Genomic DNA, 23,161 nt, shown 5'->3' on the forward strand with positions numbered 1-23,161 from the left:
GTCTGCACCTGGTATTTGTGGGATCCCATCAATAACAGAAACCTGCTCTCTAGCATTGACCAAGGTAAGATCCTGCAATTGAGCGGTGCCAAACGCACCCCTGGATACGTCCAGGTCTGGATGCACTGGCCTTGAGGAGGTTTCCCCTTCACTCTCCTCAACCTGGGACTGTGGTGGGGAGAGTTCCTCATCATCCTCTCCCAGCATAACCTGTAACGGGGAGACTTCCCCCCCCTCAGAGGTCAGCTCGGTCTTGCGACCTGAAACAGAAACAATATCGTCCACTTTAACATTTTCTGCAATGTCATTGTTAGTGACAGGTACCTCCCCATCAGGGGGTTGTGTTGTGGGGATTTCAGGCCCGGACCCCTCAGACTCTGTTCCTTCGAGGCCGAGGGTCCCCAGTCCCCTTGGTTGTCCAGGCTGTTCACACTGTACCTGGTTCCATAGTTCAAAAAACAGTGGGCAGTCCCGCCCCACTATGACATCATGTATCAAATTTCTTACCACCCCGACTTCTTGTGTCACAGAGGTACCACCATAGGCAACAGTCACTGGCACCAGGGGGTACTCTCTGGTGTCCCCATGGATACATACTACCCGTAGAGTCTTACTTACTGGGCCGAGTCTTCCGATCACCCTGGTATGTACCAGCGTTACCATGCTACCAGAGTCCAGCAGAGCCTTGGCAGGAAGGTGGTTCACCCATAGTTCACATTCAAACTGTCCGGTCGCTATATCAAGATGGGTGACACATGCTCTTGGCACATAAAAAGAGCTTCTCCGAACAGTCCCACACTCCATAGGCTCCTCCTGAAGTGGGCATTGTGCCCGGGTATGCCCCCAGGACCGACATCGCCAGCACTGTATGTCTCCCATCCTTGGGACAGGAACCAACCTCCGTGGTTCTGCTGTAGAAGATACCGGTTTGTGGGTGACAACGTCTGGCGGAGCTTCTCTCCTAGGTGCTGTGGCTGGCCTGGTTGCCCTATGTGTGGGTTCCCGATGCTTGGCAGGCCCGAGCAGGTCTTCCACCACAGTGTATCTTTCGACCAACTCTACCAGCTGGTCAGCGGTTGCAGGGTCACCATGGCTTACCCAGCGCTGTAGGTCATCTGGTAGGGACCGCAGGTACCAGTCCATCACTACCCGTTCCACCATTTGCGGGCCTGTCAGCTTCTCTGGTTGCAGCCATTTTTTCACCAGCTGTACCAGTTCGTGCATCTGGGACCTGGGTGGCCGATTAGGTTTGTACCTCCAGCGGTGCACCCTCTGAGCCCGGACAGCTGTGGTCACCCCCAGGCGGGCCAAGATCTCTGCCTTCAGACGCTCATAGTCGCTGATGTGCTCAGTTGGAAGGTCAAAGTAGGCTTTTTGCGGGTCACCAGTAAGGAAAGGGGAGATAATGCCAGCCCATTGGTCACGGGGCCACCCCTCTCTCTCCGCTATCCTCTCAAAAGTTGTGAGAAAAGCCTCCACATCATCACTGGGGGTCAGTTTTTGCAAGTAATGACTGGCTCTCACAGATACTGGGTTGCCATCGGCAATGACTGCTTGCTCTCGTCCCTGAGCCAAACGCTGTACTGCCTCCTGCAAGGCAGCCACCTGTGCTTGAGTGGACTCCTGCTGGGCAGTAAACTGAGCAGCTAGCAACCGTGTGCTTTCCTGTTGTGCCTTTTACAGCCTGTGCCAGGGCTTGCTGCTGCTGAGCCATTGCTTCCTCATGGCGACGGTTTGCCTCTACTGAGGCTTGCTGCTGGGTCACAGTGGCTTGCACCAGTGCTTTAATAACTTCCTCCATGCCTGCTGTTTGTAGTGTCTGAGCTGTTTTCACCCAAGACATGCCATAGGTATACTGTCTCTTTAAATGTCAGTTTTTGGTTTTAAACGGCTTTTGCGGCTGCAAAATCCACTCTGCCCGCATCCGAGACACCAGTTGTAAAGTTTGGGGGTTCTAGCTCCACCGGATTGAGTGCACAACCGTTTAAAACATAAACAAAAAGGCTTTATTTCAGCAAACTTAAACAGGCTTCCAGCAGTGCATAAATCAAACACAAAATAAAGTCCGCTTTTCTTCAGCACAAAGGAATAAAGCAAGAAAAAAGGCACATACGGTTTTGTGGATGGGTCTTCACCCCAAGGTTTGAAACAGTCCTTAATAGACCTCTCAGCAGCTTCCAGCAAACTTGCAGCTCCTTCAGACAGGTGCAACCACCAAACTACTCCTCCCCCACACTCACCTATTGCTGCTTCCTGTCTCTTAAGGACTGCTTCTCATGGGTCTTAACCCTGTATGTGCTGGAATCCCTTATGGTCAGGGGTGGGGGCTCTTTCCCACCCGAATATCACTACAGAGCCCCCCAAATTCCGGGTCCCAAATATCGCTCTATTCAACACAGAGAGCACTGCGATTCAGTCCTCCTGATTTTAGCTATTTCCAGGAATTTCTCACCCGTCTTGGGTGACCCCCTGAACATTTCCCAACTACCCTTAAAGAGACCACAACCCAAACACAGGAGATATATAGCGATTGTCCAGGACCCAACCTTGGCGTCCTGTACAATATATATATATATAATATATTGCACACCGTGCCTTGCGAAAGTATTCGGCCCCCTTGAACTTTGCTACCTTTTGCCACATTTCAGGCTTCAAACATAAAGATATAAAACTGTAATTTTTTGTGAAGAATCAACAAGTGGGACACAATCATGAAGTGGAACGAAATTTATTGGATATTTCAAACTTTGTTAAAAAATAAAAAACTGAAAATTGGGCGTGCAAAATTATTCAGCCCCTTTACTTTCAGTGCAGCAAACTCTTTCCAGAAGTTCAGTGAGGATCTCTGAATGATCCAATGTTGACCTAAATGACTAATGATGATAAATAGAATCCACCTGTGTGTAATCATGTCTCCGTATAAATGCACCTGCACTGTGAGAGTCTCAGAGGTCCGTTTAAAGCACAGAGAGCATCATGAAGAACAAGGAACACACCAGGCAGGTCCGAGATACTGTTGTGGAGAAGTTTAAAGCCGGATTTGGATACAAAAAGATTTCCCAAGCTTTAAACATCCCAAGGAGCACTGTGCAAGCGATAATATTGAAATGGAAGGAGTATTGGACCACTGCAAATCTACGAAGACCTGGCCGTCCCTCTAAACTTTCAGCTCATACAAGGACTGATCAGCGATGCAGCCAAGAGGCCCATGATCACTCTGGATGAACTGCAGAGATCTACAGCTGAGGTGGGAGACTCTGTCCATAGGACAACAATCAGTCGTATACTGCACAAATCTGGCCTTTATGGAAGAGTGGCAAGAAGAAAGCCGTTTCTTAAAGATATCCATAAAAAGTGTTGTTTAAAGTTTGCCACAAGCCACCTGGGAGACATACCAAACATGTGGAAGAAGGTGATCTGGTCAGATGAAACCAAAATCGAACTTTTTGGCAACAATGCAAAACGTTATGTTTGGCGTAAAAGCAACACAGCTCATCACCCTGAACACACCATCCCCACTGTCAAACATGGTGGTGGCAGCATCATGGTTTGGGCCTACTTTTCTTCAGCAGGGACAGGGAAGATGGTTAAAATTGATGGGAAGATGGATGGAGCCAGATGGAGCCAAATACAGGACCATTCTGGAAGAAAACCTGATGCAGTCTGCAAAAGACCTGAGACTGGGACGGAGATTTGTCTTCCAACAAGACAATGATCCAAAACCTAAAGCAAAATCTACAATGGAATGGTTCACAAATAAACATATCCAGGTGTTAGAATGGCCAAGTCAAAGTCCAGACCTGAATCCAATCGAGAATCTGTGGAAAGAACTGAAAACTGCTGTTCACAAATGCTCTCCATCCATCCTCAATGAGCTTGAGCTGTTTTGCAAGGATGAATGGGCAAAAATTTCAGTCTCTCGATGTGCAAAACTGATAGAGACATACCCCAAGCGACTTACAGCTGTAATCGCAGCAAAAGGTGGCGCTACAAAGTATTAAATTAAGGGGGCTGAATAATTTTGCATGCCCAATTTTTCAGTTTTTTATTTAACAAAGTTTGAAATATCCAATAAATTTTGTTCCACTTCATGATTGTGTCCCACTTGTTGTTGATTCTTCACAAAAAATTACAGTTTTATATCTTTGTTTGAAACCTGAAATGTGGCAAAAGTTTGCAAGGGGGGCGAATACTTTCACAAGGCACTGTGTGTGTGTGTGTGTGTGTGTGTGTGTGTGTGTGTGTGTGTGTATATATATATATATATATATATATATATATATATATATATATATATATATATATATATATATATAATACTATACACCCGTGAAAACATAAAGTCCGTAAGAGTCTACAAAGTCAAAGTGGGTAAATCCAAAAGTAAATTCACATTCCGACAAAGTGCCCAGGTGAAAATGCTTGAAAACAGATAAGGAACCAAAGATGTCCGGATACCAGTAGTCACCAATGTGACAAGCCTACCGCAACGGTTGAAGATATTGCGCTTACCAGAGGTTACGGACCCAGGTACAATTATAGTAAATAGGTCATGCAGGCAGGGATAATCAACAATGATCTAGAGACCCCAATGACTCGGGTATCTTCCATCGAAATATGTCGCCACACTTCTGGTAGTAATGAACTTCTCCTTAGGTATACTCTTGAGGTTTGAGCCTGTTGACTTATCCGGACTCTTTTGTATCTTCCCTGGTGGACTAGTTGATCTAGCGCCACCTTCCAGTTTCTTCCATTTCCCCTTGCTCTCTGGAAAACTTTAACCAACTTAACAAGCTATACTTTTCCCACGTCCACACTTTGGACATTTTTTAGTTACATAGTAATTGAGGTTGAATAAAGACAACAGTTCATCCATTTTAACCGGTTGCCGACCACCGCATGACTATATACTGCGGCGGTCAGCCCTGGCCAGGCAGAGTGACGTATCGGTACGTCACTAGCCTTCGCCGCTCTGGTGCGCGCGGTCCCGCCGATGACTCGATTGGGTTCAGAACCGATCAGTCATCAGGTCCAGGCCAATCATTTTTGGCCTGGACCTGTTGATCGGTCCTGCCCAATCAGATTACACTCTAAGCCTGTGAAATGTAAACACAGGCTTAGAGGAGATGTGCCCTCCCCTCACATCGTTCTTTTTGGATCCAGCGTGAGAGGAGAGCACATCTAACTGGAAGTACAGCACCAAGCACAGTCACATACACTTAGATAGGCACATTTACCCCCCGATTGCCCCCCCCGATTAACCCCTACAGCCCCTGACACAACACACACTGTATACAGCATATAGCATTTTCCTATATACCTGTATACGTGTGATTTGTGATCAGGTGTAGCGCTTCCACTTAAATTACCCCCCACCCCCCCTAATAAAGATTTAACGTTAACCCCTACCCCGCTGTCACATTCACCACTAATACAAACGTAATATACAGTGTTTTTGTATTTTTGTATTAGTGTGATTGTGATCAGAATTAGCGCAGGCGACTACGTTTCTGTCCCAAGAAGGTTTAGGGTCCCCGCCACCTGCCCAATAAAGATTTAACACCCTGACCCCCCCTGATCACCCCTACACCCCCCTGCCACAACACACACCGTATACAGTATATAGCATTTTGCTATATACCCGTATAAGTGTGATTTGTGGTCAGGTGTAGCGCTTGTGGCCCCCCCCTTTTCCACTTAAATTACCCGCCACCCCCCCATAAAGATTTAACCCCCTGATCCCCCCCTGATCACCGCTAGTTAACCCCTACCCCCATCACAATCAACACCAATACAAACGTAATATACTGTGTTTTTGTATTAGTGTGATAGTGATCCGAATTAGCGCAGGCGACTAAGTTTCTGTCCCAAGGAGGTTTAGGGTCCCCGCCACCCGCCCAATAAAGATTTAACCCCCTGATCCCCCCCCCTGATCACCCCTACACTACCTGCCACAACACACACTGTATACAGTATATAGCATTTTCTATATACCCGTATAAGTGTGACTTGACCAGGTTTAGCGCTTGCCACCGTTTCTTTTATCCGTAGGATACCCGCCACCCCCTCCCAATAAAGATTTAACCCCCTGATCACATCCAGTTAACCCCTTCCCCCCTGTCACATTGCACACTAAACACACATAATATACTGTTTTTACTGTATTTTGTATTAGTGTGATTGTGACTTGAGGTTGCGCTAGCGAGTTAGTTTCTATCCCAAAGGAGGTTTAGGGTCCACGCCACCCCCCCCCCCCCAGATCCCCGGCGCATAGTTAGAAATAGCCCCTTGATTGCAACACACACGCACATACACTTCCATTACTAGTATAGTGTTTGAACAGATCAATATCTGATCTGATCAGAACTATACTAGCGCCCCCATAGTTTAGGGTTCCCAAAACGCGGTGTTTGCACGGTCAGCCCTGATTCCTGCCAGCACCTGCGTTTAACCCTTTCACCCAGGTAAGTGTAGTAATCAACAGATTACTGTCACTTACAAAAAAACACAACACACAAAACCGCTGTGTTGGCAGAGTCAGGACTGATCCCTGCTAGCATTAGCAGTTTTTTTGGTAGCGCTTGAAATAGTCCTTGACAACCAGGTGCTTTTATTACCTGTGAGTCAACACCACTGTACAGGTAAATTTAGTTACCAAAATGTCAATGTTTGTACAGTGGTGAAGAGGCTTATAGTATACTGGCCGTGTCATCTGATAGCGATGGGGAAGCTGCAATGACCAAATTACTGTCAGTATACGAACCAGATGACAGCAGCGGCTCCCTGACAGATAGCTCCGACGACAGATGGGTCCCTGTTAGACCCAGGCATACCCGACCCCATTCTGGAGTTGTTGAGATGCAGGAATCGCAGGGTGCTCGTATGGAGCAGAGTGTGGGTACTAGTGCCGCTCATCCTTCTGACGACCTGGCAAGCGCCAGCGGCCTAGTACACCCTGGACCTAGTACAGCTAGCACTGCAGTATCACCTGGTGACGTGGCGAGTCCCCTAAGTGCAGTTGAAGCTGGTGCAGTGGCTAGCACAAGTAGTGGCCCGCAGCCACCGCGTATTCGTAGACAGGCCCGTAGAGCCCATAGTGCCCTCCCTGATGCGCTGGCATATCCCAATTGGCAACCCACTGATTCTACAGCGCCAGTACTTCTCCCATTCACTGCCCAACCTGGAATCCACGTGGAGACAGCTGGTTTTACGCCCCTGAACTTTTGTGAGCTGTTCTTCACGGAAGATCTTTACAGATCTATTGTGGATCAATCAAATTTATACGCTCAACAATTCATCGCCCGCCAACCCAAATTCGCCCCTTGCCAGACCATTCGGCTGTAATCCTATAACGGTTTCCGATTTTAAAATCTTTCTGGGCCTTTCCCTCCACATGGGCATAACTAAACAGAGTGAATTGCAGCTATATTGGTCCACTAGCCCAGTTCACCATATGCGCATGTACTCTGCCTCCATGTCCAGGGGGAGATACGAGCAAATTCTGCGATTTATGCATTTCAGCGACAATGAAATCTGTCGTCCTCGGGGAGACCCTGCATATGATCGGCTCCACAAAATTCGGCCCCTCATAGACCACTTCAATCAGCGGTTTGCAGCCTTGTTTACTCCTGAACAAGTTGTCTGCGTTGACGAGTCCCTGATTAAATTTACTGGCCGTCTTGCTATCAAACAGTATCTCCCCAGCAAGTGTGCCAGATACGGGGTCAAACTGTATAAATTGTGTGACAGGGCCACAGGCTATACAGTTAGTTTCCGGGTCTATGAGGGAAAAGATAGCACTGTGGAGCCCCTGACCTGCCCAGACTACATAGGGAGCAGCGGTAAGATTGTTTGGGACTTGGTGTCACCCTTATCCGGAAATATATCGGTCAAGCATACCGGCACCTGGCACTTTTTCTTTATATTAAGAACTCACAGATTATAACGCCTATAAGCACTTTATGGACTATTTTTTTATATATATATATATATATATATATATATATATATATATAATTAGAATCTTTTATATATATATATTGGTTTCTGTTTGCATGAGAGAACATGGCAAATATTGATTGCAAGGATTTTTTAAACACAACGGTATCAGCACACAGCACTTTATATAGTTACATAGTAGGTGAGGTTGAATAAAGACAATAGTCCATCCAGTTCAACCTGTGTACGTGTGTGTGGCTGTAATCATCTCGCATACCCCTGAATGTTCTGATCCTTGAGATGTACGTCTAGTAGTCTTTTGAAAGCCACCATACTACCTGCAGAAACCACCTCTTGTGGTAGAGAATTCCACAGTCTTGTAGCCCTAACAGTAAAGAACCCCCCATGTTGCCTGAGGTTAAAACGCTTCTCCTCTAATCACATTGTATGCCCCCGAGTCCTCATGCAATCCCTTCGACTGAACAGATTTTTTCTAAGCCTAGATCCCCATTGAGATATTTAAAAATTGCTATCATGTCCCCCCTCAGGCGTCTCTTCTCCAGGGAGAATAAATCAAGCGATTGCAGACGCTCCTCATAACCAAGGTCCTCCAATCCCCTAATTAGTTTAGTTGCCTTATATTTGGTAACACTGTATGATTATTGAAGCGGGTTACACATTTATTTATACACTCAGCATTGGAATCACATCAAAACATTGACTTTTCACGAAACAATTTAGATCACACAGGTTTATTTTATTTTTGGATAGCACACCATACACAGTACAATCTGGATTGGTCACCAATATCATTGAAATGGCAACTAGGCAGATTTTTACTCTTGCGCAACACTATTTATTGTATTTATAGCACAGAGCACTTTCTGAGGAGTGAGGTGTTTGCGGCAGTTGTAAAATCTAGATTAGGGGGGTAGCTCGCAGGATTCCAATCTGATTTTATAAGAGAATGTTTTTTTGTTATTCTGAGAGGTCTTTTACCTGGGTGAGCTCCTGTTGTTTGGTTAAGCTCTGTTGCCTGGTTGGCTGGGTTTAGCCCCTTGGAGTTGACGTTACTGTCCGGTTGCGTTTTTCCTACTCCACATGCCTATACTGCTTTGGGACGTCCCACTCAGCTCATGGAGAGGAGGCTGCGTCTGTCGATGGACGATAGAGAAAATAAGATTTTTTGTAAGATCTTACCGTAAAATCTTTTTCTCTGATGTCCATCGGCTGACGCAGCACCCCCCTCTGTTTGGGGTTGGTTCTTTTATCTTCACTGCTTAAAAACTAAACTGATGTGCTTGGTTGTGCAGTGGGGGTTTATGCCTAGAGGGACAGCCCCCTTGGCATGTGTATTCAAACTTTCCTGCCTAGACTACATCTGATGGGAGGAGCATAAACCCACTGTCAATGGACATCAGAGAAAGATTTTACGGTAAGATCTTACAAAAATCTTATTTTTTTTCGTCCACCGACGGACGTAGCTGCTGCTTTAAATCTTAGACGATTGGGTAATAGCTCCTCCCACCAGGAGTGACCAGGCAGAGCCAAAGGCTTTAACACGCCCAGGGGCCGTACCCCCAGGCTATTACCCTCGACCTCACAGCTGCATTACCAGTTTTTTGCTGCCTGGTCTCGGGAGTGGCCAAACGACTCCCTGCTGGGACGATTGTCCTAGTTTCATTTTTGAATGTCTTAAAGGGAACCTTTATTTTCTTGGATTTTTTTTTTGTTTTTGATGCTGCTGTCTCTGGTTCTTGATGGATATGCTAGCTGGATTTCGAACTGGCTATATAAGAGCCTTAAGGTCTCCCAGTTTGTGCCTGCGAACGCTTGCCGACTGTAGCTCCGCATTGGGTCTGCACAGCGACTATAGTTCCATGGACGGGGACTGGCCTGCGGTGATATCGCACGGAGACGCACACACCTGACATGCCGGAGTCTCAGCGTACCCCTCCGCCGACAGCGCCCTCACTGTGGTGCAGAGGCTGCCTGTCTAGATGGACGCCCAACCTCAGCAGTGTGGTTTGGTAAGTACAGTCCCCCTGTCTGGTTAGCGGGCCTGGGGTGGACGTGGGTGACCTCTGAGGTGAGTAGTTCTTTAGGTACCCACTCCCGATTTTCACCCCACCTTTATATGCGGGTCTCCTGGGATCCTTCCCTCCTGCCATGACCTCTCCCTACCCTGATGGACCCGGGGTCACTGGTTTAGTGGGGGCTCCCTTTCGTGTAGCTGCACCTGTGGGTGCTAAACAGGGTGGTGGATGGCGGGATGGGGGCTTAGGGGGTGTGTGGGCTGCACTGACCGCTACGGGGGGATGGGGGATCTTCACTGTGGAAGACCCCCGCCAGGACCCACAGGCCTGTTACTAGGCGGGCCTCGCTAGGCAAACGCCGCATGTTATTGGACCGGGGACGCTTAGTGAGCGGGAAGCCGCTGCCTCTATTCGGCGGGGGCTCAATGGGTGTTTCTTGTTACACTGATCCATGCTGACCAGTCCTGCTGCTCTCATGGTGTGGAAACTAGCCTGGGGAAAGTGCTTTTTCTTGGCCTCATTACTGCATTTACAGGGGGGTTTCAGGCCCTGGAGGGGCTTCAGTTATTCCCTTATTTACTCTGTGCACAGCGATCGCCTCTTAAAGGCGCAGGGGGCGGCGTTCTTGCTGGAACCTGTGGTGCTTCAAATTTTTGCTGCTACAGGGGACCTTAGTTGCTTTCTGTAGGTGTCTCCTCATTAACCCTTGCGGTACAGGTTCCAGTGCTTCCACGTTCCCTGTCTGGTCTGTGTACATGCACATATACTGCTAGGCCATGTTTCTAACATGGACTCCAAGTTTATCTGCGACCCCTAATGTATCCCTGGGGCCAGCATCTGAGGCTCATAATGTCTTTATTGTCTGTCATATAAGAAATGTCCAAGAAAATGGACACGGTCATTGCAGCAGCTTTCTCTAAGAAACGCCCTTGCCCCTCGCCTGTTTCCTCTCAGACCTCAGATTCTGAGGCTGACATGGTCGCTGGCGACGCAGACCCTCTCCTGGAGGGTGCGTCCCTGCATTCGGATGCTTCTGATGCAAAAGAGGATACTTCTATGCCCGCCTTGGCACAGGAAAAGGCTTTGGTGGAAGCTTTCATATCCTCAGTGCGAGACACCCTAAAACACGCGGATGCGATTTCTAAATCGCACGGGTACTCAGTCTCCTTTGGATCCCTCAGAGCAAAGCAGTCCACCAGGGTTGTTCCCTGTCCTGAAGTTTTATCCACCTTGGTGGAAGAACGATGGCGGCGACCTAGTCGCACGCCTGCGATTCCCACACGTTTACCCACACGTTTAGCCAGGCGCTATCGGTTTGAGGGAGGGATCTTGCACAAATGGACGGTTCCCCCTCAGGTGGACCCCCAGATAGGTGGTTTTCATAAGACCACAGTTTTCCCTGTTGCAGACTCCTCATCCTTATCTGGTGTGTCGGTCTTATCATGCCGCCTGTATGCGTGGTGGGCTCTAGTATCAGGCCTGCCATAGCTACAATACTAGACTCCCAGAATTATATTTGCATGGGTGAGGGTTCTGAGAAAGGCAATGACGGCTATTCAGGTACCGTCAGCTACACTGGAAATTACGGAGCACTTATCGCAGACTCTGTGATTCGTATGTGATGCTAATCTGGATGTCCTCCCGTTTGTAGCTGGAGCATCGGTGGTTAGTGTGCTATCAGCTGTGTGATATGGTTGTATTCTTGGTCGGCTGGCCGAGCTTCCAGAAAAATTGTCAGATCTCCCATAACAGGGTGATCGCCTCTTTGGTTACGCATTGGATGACATGATCAAGACGGTCACTGGGGGTAAGGGCACCTTCCTCAAAGCCGAAGGCCCCTTCGCGTGAGTGGAGTCTTTCCTTTACTGCCCAGAAAGCGTATTTTTCGTGCGACTGGGTCGCAGCCATCACAACAGACGTCAGGTGGTAAAGGCTCCGGAAAACGATGGGTGAACCCTTCCGCTCCCTGCATCCCCAGGCAGACCTCCTCTGCCTGAATTGGGGGGGGGGCATCCATTTCTAGGGGTGGGGGCGTCTGTTTCCTTCTGGATCCGTGGCTTTCCCTGTTGCACGACAGGTGGGTTCACAAGGTGATTTAGTCCGGGTACATGATGGTTTCATTCCCGTCCTCCGGACGGATTTTTTCCTTCCAATCTTCTACTTTCCTCAGGCCATCTGGCTGGGTTGCGGTATGCAATTCGGGACTTGCTGTCCCGAGGAGTACTTGTCCCAGTCCTTCATACGGGACCCTTTAGAGGTTTTTATTCAAACCTCTTTTCTGTTCCACGGAAGGAGGGCAAATTGCATCCAATCTTCGATCTCAGACTGTTGAACCGCTTTGTGCGTGTCCAGAAGTTTTGCATGGAATCCCTGCGATCAGTGGTGGCGTTCCTGCATCAAGGGGACCTGTTGTCCTCGATCGATATCAAGGATGCCTATCTTAATGTCCCCTTTGACTGGCCCATGTAAGGTTTCTACGTTTTGCGGTGGGCCAGGACCATTTTCAATTTGTGGCATTGCCGTTTGGGCTTGCCTCTGCTCCCAGGGTCTTCGCCAGGGTGTTTGCCCAGAAATTGGCTCTGCTTCGGCAGCGAGGAATTGCAACCCTGGGTTATCTGGATGGTCTCCTTCTCCGAGCAGGGTCATCTGCACATTTGGAACGAGATCTGGGATGATTATTCACACTCTCCAGCAGTTCGGTTGGAATTTCAATCTTCAGAAATCTGCTTTGGTTCCAACTACCAGGTTGGAGTACCTAGGAATGATCCTGGACTCGTCTACGGCGCTGGTGTTTCTTCCTCCTGCGCAGTTGTAGATGCTGAGGGAGACTATTCTGTCTCTGCTGGCTTACGACCGGGTTTTTTCTCCGGTCCTCCATGCAGGTGCTGGGCCTTATGGTGTCTTCCTTCGGAGCTGTGCCCTATTCTCAGGCCCGCACGTGACTTCTTCAATGGGAGCTCCTTGTCCAATGGGACAGGGACCTCGCATTCCTCGAAAAGTGGAATCATAAAAGGGAGTGACAATCTAAAATTAAAGTTTGTGATTCTTTAACCACTTCCCGCAAACCGACATAGCTCTACGTCGGCTGCAACAAGTGGTTGTACCGCGGTGATGCCTGCAGCTCGAGGCATCATCCCGATAAAATTTTTTAGAGCCAGCGGTCGGCTTTCAGGTGGTAACGGCCTATGCGGCTCGGGAGCCGCTTGGTCGTTATACCAGCGAGTGGGAGGGGACGCCCCCCCCCTTTTCTGTGGCTTTGCCCCGGTCTCCGTCCCATGTCCACCTGCTGGTTGGAGTCCCGAACTAAGCCGGATTCTGCTTTGATCGGGTCTCTGATGTAACCCGGAAGCGGTTTCCATGATGTCACGTCTGGGTTACTCGGTGGCTAAAAGTGCCGAATTTAAAAAACTGTCAGTATTCAATATATGTGGAGCAGCTCAACGATTATGTAAATGAAAGAAGTAGTTTCATATTGTTGTAATTTTTAAATCCTTTATTAGCATAACCGATAACTCCAGAACACACATTTGTGAGATGTAAAGAAGCGCATAAAATCCAGTCTGTATGTCCTATTGTGTGCCGGAGAGAGCTCTGCTCACCGGCTTGAATCGCAGTACAACAGCCAAGCCACCGGCTCCTCCTAAGCGTTGCGTCACTGGACATGTGGTATGGTACTGCATAGTCGACGCCCAAGACTGCTGACAGACCCAGAATGTGTGAAATAGACAAAAACACTGATATGAATTGGGCTTATTTCAAAGATGGACAATCTTATTGTAACACATTTCTTTGTGTCTTAACCTATACTTTAACCTATGAGAAGATTTATTTATTTATTTTTTTGTGGAGCGGACTTAACTTAGATGTGTTTTCTTTTAGAGCAAACGAGAAAAGGAACCGGACAGGGTGGTGGGTCAACAAGCCTCAAAAAAGAAAACAAAATGGATAGCCATGTCTCTTAAACAAGAAAAAGAAGAGGAGGAGAGGAGGTTGGAGCAAGAGATGCATGTCTATGGTATTTGTTTTTTCTCATTGTGCTGGTGTTAGAAATGTAAATAGGAATTGCCTCGTTATTAGTACTGTATGTAATGGTAAAAAGTCTTTAACACCATGCTCTGAAGTGCTATATGCGTATCAACACATTAATCATATTCCAAAAATATAGTACCGTGATATACATGCCATCATCCCCAATAGTAGAGCCACAAAAAAGAAAACACCAAGGACCAAGAGAGGTCCAGAAAAGCGGCACTATATCGGCATGTGTATGGTTGGAGGGATGCAATCACAACACCACTATGTAAAAAACATAAACAACTTTATTGCCATATGGTTAAAAAAAGACAAGTAACATAACCAAATAACAGATATATATATATATATATATATATATATATATATATATATATATATATATATATATTAAAAATACATGGATCCGTAATTGTTATATGCTTGTGATGGATACAATCTACCACACCAACGGATCACAATGTATGTGCAGTCTAGCGGTCCCTGGAAAGCCAACACGTTTTGCAATTGTAGCTTCGTCAGGGCACTACAAAGACCAGATAGATGCTGCACTAAAGAAATATGAAAGAAATATATACATTATAATTATAACTTTACATTTACATCAAATATTCCATTAGTATACAGTTTCATAATTGTGCTGACCTGAAAATGGGGCAGGCAGGAGAATCACACTTCTGTGCAGGTGTCGGGAGCCCTTTAAAGTGGACCAATGTCAGTGGTGGGGAATAAATTTCATATTGAGGGCAAAAAAAGCCCCTACATGAAAAACACACCTCAAGACCCCCAAAAAGAAAAATTACAAAAAATTTAATTTCAGGGGATATCAAACAAAAAAGGGGGGGGGGGGGGAGACAACTAACGGGCCAGGGCTGATTTTGTTACGGAGTGCCACAGAAGTCTCTGAATATATATCATAGGCAATAATGAATTCGATCCTCACTGGTCACACATGTAGGGAGGCGTACCAACCACCATGGATTCTGTTTGTATAAAAGCTGTCAACGGGTCTGTGGTAGTGAGCCCTTATAGATCCCCAGCTCAGGATTCCCCAGGGCACGGGGTCTAAGCCCCAGCCTGCTTCTTCACCCTTGCCCCTGATGGTGGGGATGGACTTGCAGCAGACTGGAACCAGGTCACGGCCCCCAGGTAGGCCCAGCTGAGAATGTGGAGACCACTGGCGTGTGCAGGGTAAACAGGAGACTATAAGGAGATCCAAGAGACAAGCCGAGGTCAGGACAGGCAGCAGACAAACGTAGACGGAGAAACAAAGCCGGGTCAGTACACAGGAGATCAGATACAATAGCCAAGGGATACACGAATGGGAGCTCAGAGAACAGGGATGTTGCTCAAGCAAGGAACAGTGCACTGAGCCTGTGTGTGTATATATAGGGAAGCAAACAGGGAGGTGACCCAGTAAGTAATTGACAGAAACAGGATATAACCCACAGTGGAGCAGGCGACGCCCATAGGAAACAGAGAAGCCCAAACACCACATGTGAAGGGAGGCAAACAGAAGCACTGCAGCAAGGAGGTAAGAATATACAGACAAAACTATAGGCTAACTTGTCACAAAAGCAGAATAAACACTATATAAGTATATAGTAAATGTACCTCAAAACAGAAAGGAGGGGAGAGGGAAGGAAAAAAGGGAATCTCCCACAGATATTTAAATCAAAATAGTGTACCTCTCGATCCTATATCCTTAGAACCAGAAAGCCTATTATAGTGTCCTGATGTTAGGGACTCCTACAGCAAAAAGCCCGGCAAATTAAGAGCACAATCCCACCTAAGGACATATCCAAAAGAGCATATGCTAGTAAATATAGTTGAGGGTGGCTTGCATAGAGGGGGGAAACCCCATTCATCTCCCCCAAGAACACCTTACATACCTCGCCGCACAGCGTCTCCAGTGTATACTGCCTCGCTCTTTCCGGTCATGTGACCGGCTTATAAAGGGCGCCACCTCTGCCTATTGGGCAAATCAGGTCAGCTGCGGTAGAGACAAAATTGTCCACAGCCTACAGCTGTGAGATGCGCCCGTGTGTCACATCCGCACAGCGGCGGAAGTGACGGCAGAGCGGCGGAAGTCCAAAGAAGACTAGCCACAGAGAGCAAAAGAGCCTCTCTGTGACCGCCGCAACCCGTCCGCCCCCTAGATGATCTCATGGCTGCTGAATCCAAGCCTAAATTACATTATTGCCAATATAAATCGGTATGAATAAGGAAAGGAACTTGTTCATGGAAGTATGCAAAAGCAAAAAACAAAAATCAAAAACAAAAACAAAAAACACATGTATTTCACTCCCACAGCGCCATCAGATGGGGGCTATAGGAATGACATATAGCTCAATACATCGTTAAGGCCTGGAGACTGAGTGGCCATTAAATCAAAAATCCACTTTGCCTCCTTACACCATACTTTCTTATCGACATTACCCCCCTAGAGTCCTGATGTAGTACAGTACTTCCAAGACTGAATTTAATCACGGAATCATCAAACCTATGCTTTAAACCTACATGCCCTCCAATTGGCGTGTTGATCTGTCCTGTAGATATATAGGAAATATGATCCGAGATACGTTTATGTAGAAATCTGATCGTTTTTCCCACATAAAATGATCCGCAACTGCAGAACATGATGTATACTACATTTTTGGTTTGACAGGTTACGTGTTCATTTATATAGTGTATACACCCCGATGGCAGCCTATAGGATGACCCTTCCAGGATCCAGGGGCAGAAATTACAATTTCCGCACTTAAATATCCCTTTAGGTAATTGATCATTCTTGTGGGGTCTAGCATAGTGACTATGTACCATGCTATCTCGTAGTGATTTTGCCCTCCTATATGTCACAGGAGATGGTCCAGGTGGTCATCTGTAAGGATGCTCCAATTTTTTCTGAGTATCTCATAGATCTCAGAGTGCTGCCCAGAATACGTAGTAATAACCTCGTACTATTATCTCCCTCCTTCTTCTTCTCTTTCTTGTCAAAGAGTAATTCATGGCGTGTTCTTAGTATAGCTTTATTGTATGCTTTGCGTAATATCGACTTGGTGTATCCTCTTTGCATGAGTCTAATTCTTAATTTACCAGATTCTTGTTTGAAAAGGGCATCTTCTGAGCAATTTCTCCAATTTCTTCTAAGTCGGAGATATTGTGAGTATGGTATGCTGTTTACTAAATTTCTAGGGTGGGTGCTGTCTGAGTGCAGTATTGTATTTCCTGCCGTTTGTTTGCTGAAAAGGGTAGTTTCTATCCTTCCATCACCCTGTATGTATAAGGTGGTATCAAGAAAGTCAATTTGTTCTTTACTCCAGGACATAGTGAATTTCAAATTGAACCTATTTACTTGTAAAAGTTGAAAAAATTCCTGGAAGAGATCAGGACTCTCATCCTAAATAATGAGGACGTCATCAATGTACCTGGACCACGAGACAATGTGGTCCAGGTACATTGAGAGATCCTCAGAAAATAATTCACGCTCCCACCTCCCCAGGTGCAGATTAGCATAGGCAGGGGCACAGCAGGTGCCCATGGCTACACCCTGCACCTGGAGGTGGGACCCATCAAATGTGAAGATATTGTGTTTCAAAATATGAGAAATCTCAATAACAAAATTGTTATATGCCTCAAACATGGGACCTCTCACGTAAGTACATGCGAATAGTCTCTAATCCCAAGTCATGGGGTATAGAGGAATATAGTGCCTCTATATCCAAAGCGATCAATAGGCTACCAGCAGGCATCACTTTATCACATAATGTTCGCAGAAGATCAGGAGTATCCTGAATATAGGATGGTAGACTGACTACCTGAGGACGTAGATACTCATCAATGAGTCTACTAGCGGACTCTGTGTACGATCCGGCACCCGATATTATTGGGCGTCCGGGAGGGTCAGCCTGACTTTTATGTGTTTTCGGTAACTCATAAAATGTCGGGGTGATCGGGTGGTCTATTTTATTATATTCGTAAGTGTTTTTGTCTATAATGCCTTGCGAGTATGCCCTATTGATTATTGTGGTATATTTATTTTGGGCTATCAGTATCTGATCCTCCCCAATGGGTCTATACCATTCATGGTTTTTCAGCATATTCCAACACATGTTTCTATATTGTAAATGCTCGATTATAACTATATTTCCCCCTTTTATCAGAGGGCTTAAGCACAATATCCTGATTTTTGCTTAGAGATGTAATGGCCTGCTTAAGAGGGGGAGACAAGCTAGACAAGTTAGTGTTTTTTTTTTTGTTGTTTAATGACTAGCCGATTAATGTCTGCTGTGGTTTTATTGACAAAAGCCCAGATATTGGGGTTAGTTTGAAGGGGAGGGAACTTTGTAGATTTTTAACCACTTAAGCCCCGGAAGATTTTACCCCCTTCCTGACCAGGGTTTTTTTTTACGATTTTTTTACTGCGTGACTAACGGAGCGACGCTGTACCTAAACGAATTTCACGTCTTTTTTTTCCCACAAACAGAGCTTTCTTTTGGTGGCATTTGATCACCTGTGCGGTTTTTTGATCATGCGCTATAAACAAAAAAAGAGCGTAATTTTTGCAAAAATAACAATATTTTCCACTTTTTTTTTATATGAAATCCCCCCCCCCCCCCCCCCAAAAATGTAAAAATCAAAATTTTTTACCATTTTCGGCCAAATTGTTTTATGCTACATATGTTTGGTAAAAAAAACCGCAAAAAGCGTATTTTGATTGGTTTGCGCAAAAGTTATTGCGTTTACTAACAAAGGGAAAGGTTTTTGTCATTTTTGGTGTTTTTTTTTTTAACAAGTAATGGCGGCGATCTGCGATTTTTTCTTTTTTTTTTTTTTTTGCGGTACTGCGACATTGCGGCGGACAGATCGGACCCTTGACTGACATTTTTGACACTTTTGGGGGTACCAGTGACATTACTGCAGTAATCAGTGCTATACATATGCACGGTTACTGTAAAAATGACACTGGCAGGGAAGGGGTTAACTGTATTGGACAGGGAGGGGTTAAGTGTGTCCTAGGGGCGTGATTCTAACTGTACTGGGACATGGCTACTAGTGTAAAAACAGAGATCAACGGTTCTACATAGTAGAACCGTCTGATCTCCATTTTTACACAGGGGAGAATGACAGGCGGCTTGTTTACATAAGCCGCTCTGCCTTTCTCCTGCTGTACCAACGATCGTAGTGTGACCGGCGGACATCGGGTCCGCCGGTCACACGCCGCACTCCTCCCTGGACGAGCCGAGGCGGGCGCGCGCCTCAGCGGGCGCGCGCTCGCCCGCTATTGGCTCAAATCCCAGTGACAGGCGAGTGACATAGATCTACGTCACTCTGCCTGGCCGGGGCTGACTGCCGCAGTAAATATATTGTGCGCAGTCGGCAACCGGTTAACTGACGGAATAGTATCCGATACATATGATATCCCGTGCTGACCACGAGACTCGGGGACATCATGTGTATCAATATCAACAGGTTCATTATCTGTAATGCTCTCCTCAAAGTCTTCATTCTCGTCTAAAAGCTGCATGAGGTCCTTTAACGCCCGGAAATCCCGGACCGTAAAGTCCTTCCACATTTCGGACATTTCTCTATCCTTCCTGGCTTTTATGCGTCGTTTATCAAAAATATATTTGTAAGTTAATCTTCGAGCAAATAGATTGAGATCTTTTACAGTGTCAAAATGGGTAGGTTTGTGGTCCGGGCAAAAACTAAGACCTCTTTTAAGGAGGTCCTCTTCGTTAGGGGATAATTTATAGGACGATAAATTAATAATCGTGAGTGCATCTAGGTCTGGTGCCTGGATAGTGCTTAAATTGTTGGGCAGTGCTTCGTGTCATTGTTCTTTATCTATTTGTTTTTTTTTTTTTTTTTTTTTTATCATGTATGCAAAACATTTTTATCTGAGGAAGGAGGACGACACTGCACCAATAAAATACCCGCCTCCCCAGTTCCATGTAACTGCCAGCTGTGACATACAGGCCTGAGACAGAAAAAGTGACAGGAAAAGACCTAGTTGGCACAGGTTTCCATTATCAAGTACCGGCAACATGAAGAGGCTTCCATTACGGACGCAGGCAGACAGACCAGGCCTGGTCATATCGGATACACATAGCGAAATCAGTGGTTACAGGTAACGCTCCACTTACACAAGACGCCTCCTTTTAGTATCTCGTTCAGGGTTTTCTTCCACTTCATCCGCCCCCAGAGGGGAAACCATATTGAGTAAAGGGTCCTCCGAGGCACGACCAAACAGGGATAGGAGTAATGCCACCCCAAAACCTGTAGCCCTCTCACCCGCATGAACAGGAGATGCAATGTCCACATGAACCCAGACTCCTGGCCAGTCAAAGCCAATCTGAGAGGCAATGAAGAGTCCAGCACAAGAACTTTGGGCGTTCTCTCGGTCTGCCACAGAGTTCTTCATGTCTGCCACAGCGGAAGAGAATTCATTAAAGTGCAGCTCAGGGCAGTACACGAACGGATGGACCAGGTCTCCACATTTCCTGCCTGCCTTCACACAGGCCATCTCCCACTCCTCATTGTTGGTTAGTATAGCAGCATGGTATTTGCCGGTAGCGATCCCCTGAGCCCCAGTCAGGGTTGCCATATCCAGGATGATATCTGCATTCAGATCCCTGCAGGCATAGGAGACGCCATCAGCTAGCACCAATCTCCTCTCAGCGTCAGTGTTGTTTATTTCAACCGTTTTCCCAGAGTAGAGAAGATGAATGTCATCGGGTCGTGTTGCGTTTGGTCCAACTGAGTTCTCTGCCAGGCATGAAGATTGTCTTTAAATCCCTGCTTCACTGCAGCTTTAAATGCCCCTAGTACTGCTGCCGCTCCACAGCAATCTCTCTTCATACCGGGCATTGTGGTCTTTCCCTTAATGCTGAGTCCTCCAGTGTCATATACAATGCCTTTCCCAACCCAGGCAATGGTCTGTGTGGCACCTTCTGGCGTATGACTCAGTATGACCAGAGCAGGTGGGTGTTCAGCAGCTTTACCAACACTGTATATTCCACCAAAGCCTTTATCCTTCAGCTCCTCACCACGAATAATCTGTGGTATTATGCCGAGTTCCTTTCCTACAGCCGAGATCTCCTCAACAAAGTGGTCGGTATTCATCTCACTACAGGGAGTATCCACTATGCGAGCTGCTAGTCTCACCCCTTCAGTGGCGCTCTCCAAGCACTTCAGAGTAGTGAACTCCATAGGCCCATTGTTTTGTCCAATCAACACAAACTCCACAGTAACGCTCTTCTTATCTGCACGGCGGGAGGCGCTAGAACGTCTGGTGAATAACGGGAAGGCTCGAGCTATGGCACAGGCACTGGCAAACACCTCTGAGCGCTCGCACACCATGAGGATACATCTGTTCGCTCCAGGCGGGAGGCAGTTCCGTATGAGACGTGTGATGAAATGAGCTGCGGAAGGGCTGTTGTGTCTGCTGACTCGGGACGGCAGAGCTGCTAAGGTAGCCAGGTTCAGGTAGAGGGGACAGCTGTCTGTGGGGTTGGGGCTTAAAGAACTCAGACCTCCCTTCCATACCTCCTCGGTGACTCGGGGTTGGGGCTTAAAGAACTCAGACCTCCCTTCCATACCTCCTCGGTGACTCGGGGCTGCAGCTTTCCCCTCACTTCGGCCCACGGCAGATGATGCAGGTTAGGCAGCTGTCCCAGAATAAGGATGGGCCTAGTCTGGGGGTCTCCATCCCCGGCGCTCGCCTTAAACTCCAGCCGCACATTGGCCATGTCACAGCAGACTGGATCCCCTCCACCGCCGCGCCAAACCTCTCTGACAGCCTCCCTTTATCTATTTGTTTAGATGTGAGTTTTGGTGTCGCTCCCAAAGTGTTTGGTGAGGATACCCCTGTGTAAGTGGTAATAAGAGCATGTTGTGTGCGATTGATGTGTGAATCAACTAAAGTGCTTGTTTTTTTTAGATTTCACAGTGTTGCTTATCTCCATACAGGGAAGTTGAGGCCCAAAAACCATGCCCTTGCCATTACTTTCGTGATTGATACCTTCACCATTATTATGCACAGTGTGAATAGAGGTGATACCCTCCACCATTCTTTTTTTGTCCAAATTTCCACGGTCATCTGGAGTCTTATTCCTTTTCCTGTATAATCTATTCCTGGACCGATTGGTCTCGGAAACACCAGAGGGAAGAGAAGTTTGAGATAGATTAGAATCTGATTCACTATCAAAATCCCGATTGGATGTATTTTATTTTGATTTTTTACATTTCTCCATATTTTCCTATTGTAAGAATTTTGGGGCCACATATATGCGTAACCCCCTCCAAATGCTAACTTATCTCTCAAACTTTTGTTCTTTTCTATGGATAAGCTCTCTAGTATATTTCTCTATATATTCTCGCAATTCTACTTCCCTCTCTTTAAACGAGTTTTTGGTGAAAATCTGCCCACTATTTCTTTAGTGCAGCATCTATCTGGTCTTTGTAGTGCCCTGATGAAGCTACAATTGTGAAATGCGTTGGCTTTCCAGGGACTGCTAGACTGCACATACATTGTGATCCGTTGTTGTGGTATATTGTATCCATCACAAGCATATAACAATTACGGATCCATGTATTTTTAATTTATATGTCTGTTATTTGGTTATGTTACTTTTGTCTTTTTTTAACCATATGGCAATAAAGTTGTATATGCTTTTTACATAGTGGTGTTGTGATTGCATCCCTCCAACCAACCATACACATGCCGATTATAGTCCCGCTTTTCTGGACCTCTCGTGGTCCTTGGTGTTTTCTTTTTTTGTGGAAAAACATTAATCAATTGCAGGTTTCACATTACCATTTTTTGACCACAACTAGTTATGTTGGGACAGCACAAATGACCTTTTCAGAACTTGGCTAGGGTTAAGGGTATTGGGCACAATTCACTAAAGGTTATCGCATGCGTTATGTCAGTCATGTGACCACTTAAACTGGTTCTCCAGTATTTTTTGTGTTTATTAAAAGTCAGCAGCTACAAAAAGTGTAGCTGCTGACTTTTCATAAACACACACTCAACCTGTCCCATGATCCAGCGATGTGACCGACTAAACACTCGGTTCACTCCCCCTGGCACTGGCATCACAAGTGTGGGCACCCAGCTGTGACAGCTTGTGGCTTCACAGCTGGGTGTGCAT

At 46.4% G+C, this 23,161-nt stretch overlaps 2 protein-coding genes across 2 annotated transcripts in view; one reads left to right on the plus strand and one right to left on the minus strand.

The window, feature by feature from the left end:
- The window catches only part of LOC309548200 (gametocyte-specific factor 1-like), a gene marked incomplete at its 3' end in the record, with an annotated part of 388,446 nt that overhangs the window by 74,363 nt on the left and 290,922 nt on the right, over positions 1 to 23,161 (plus strand). Inside the window, exon 3 of the mRNA XM_082248155.1 lies at positions 13,854 to 13,989. Coding sequence (XP_082104281.1) covers positions 13,854 to 13,989 — 136 coding nt within the window. The remainder of the gene's footprint in view (positions 1 to 13,853; positions 13,990 to 23,161) is intronic.
- On the minus strand, positions 19,910 to 21,805 carry LOC309545405 (putative aminopeptidase NPEPL1). The gene is given in 3 exon segments (XM_082244587.1): positions 19,910 to 20,786; positions 20,789 to 21,541; positions 21,595 to 21,805. Coding segments are annotated over 3 exon segments (1,554 nt in total). The 5' UTR covers positions 21,758 to 21,805; the 3' UTR covers positions 19,910 to 20,148.

The sequence above is a fragment of the Pelophylax lessonae genome, assembly GCF_965119305.1.
Source record: "Pelophylax lessonae genome assembly, chromosome: 2".
Lineage (NCBI taxonomy): Eukaryota > Metazoa > Chordata > Amphibia > Anura > Ranidae > Pelophylax > Pelophylax lessonae.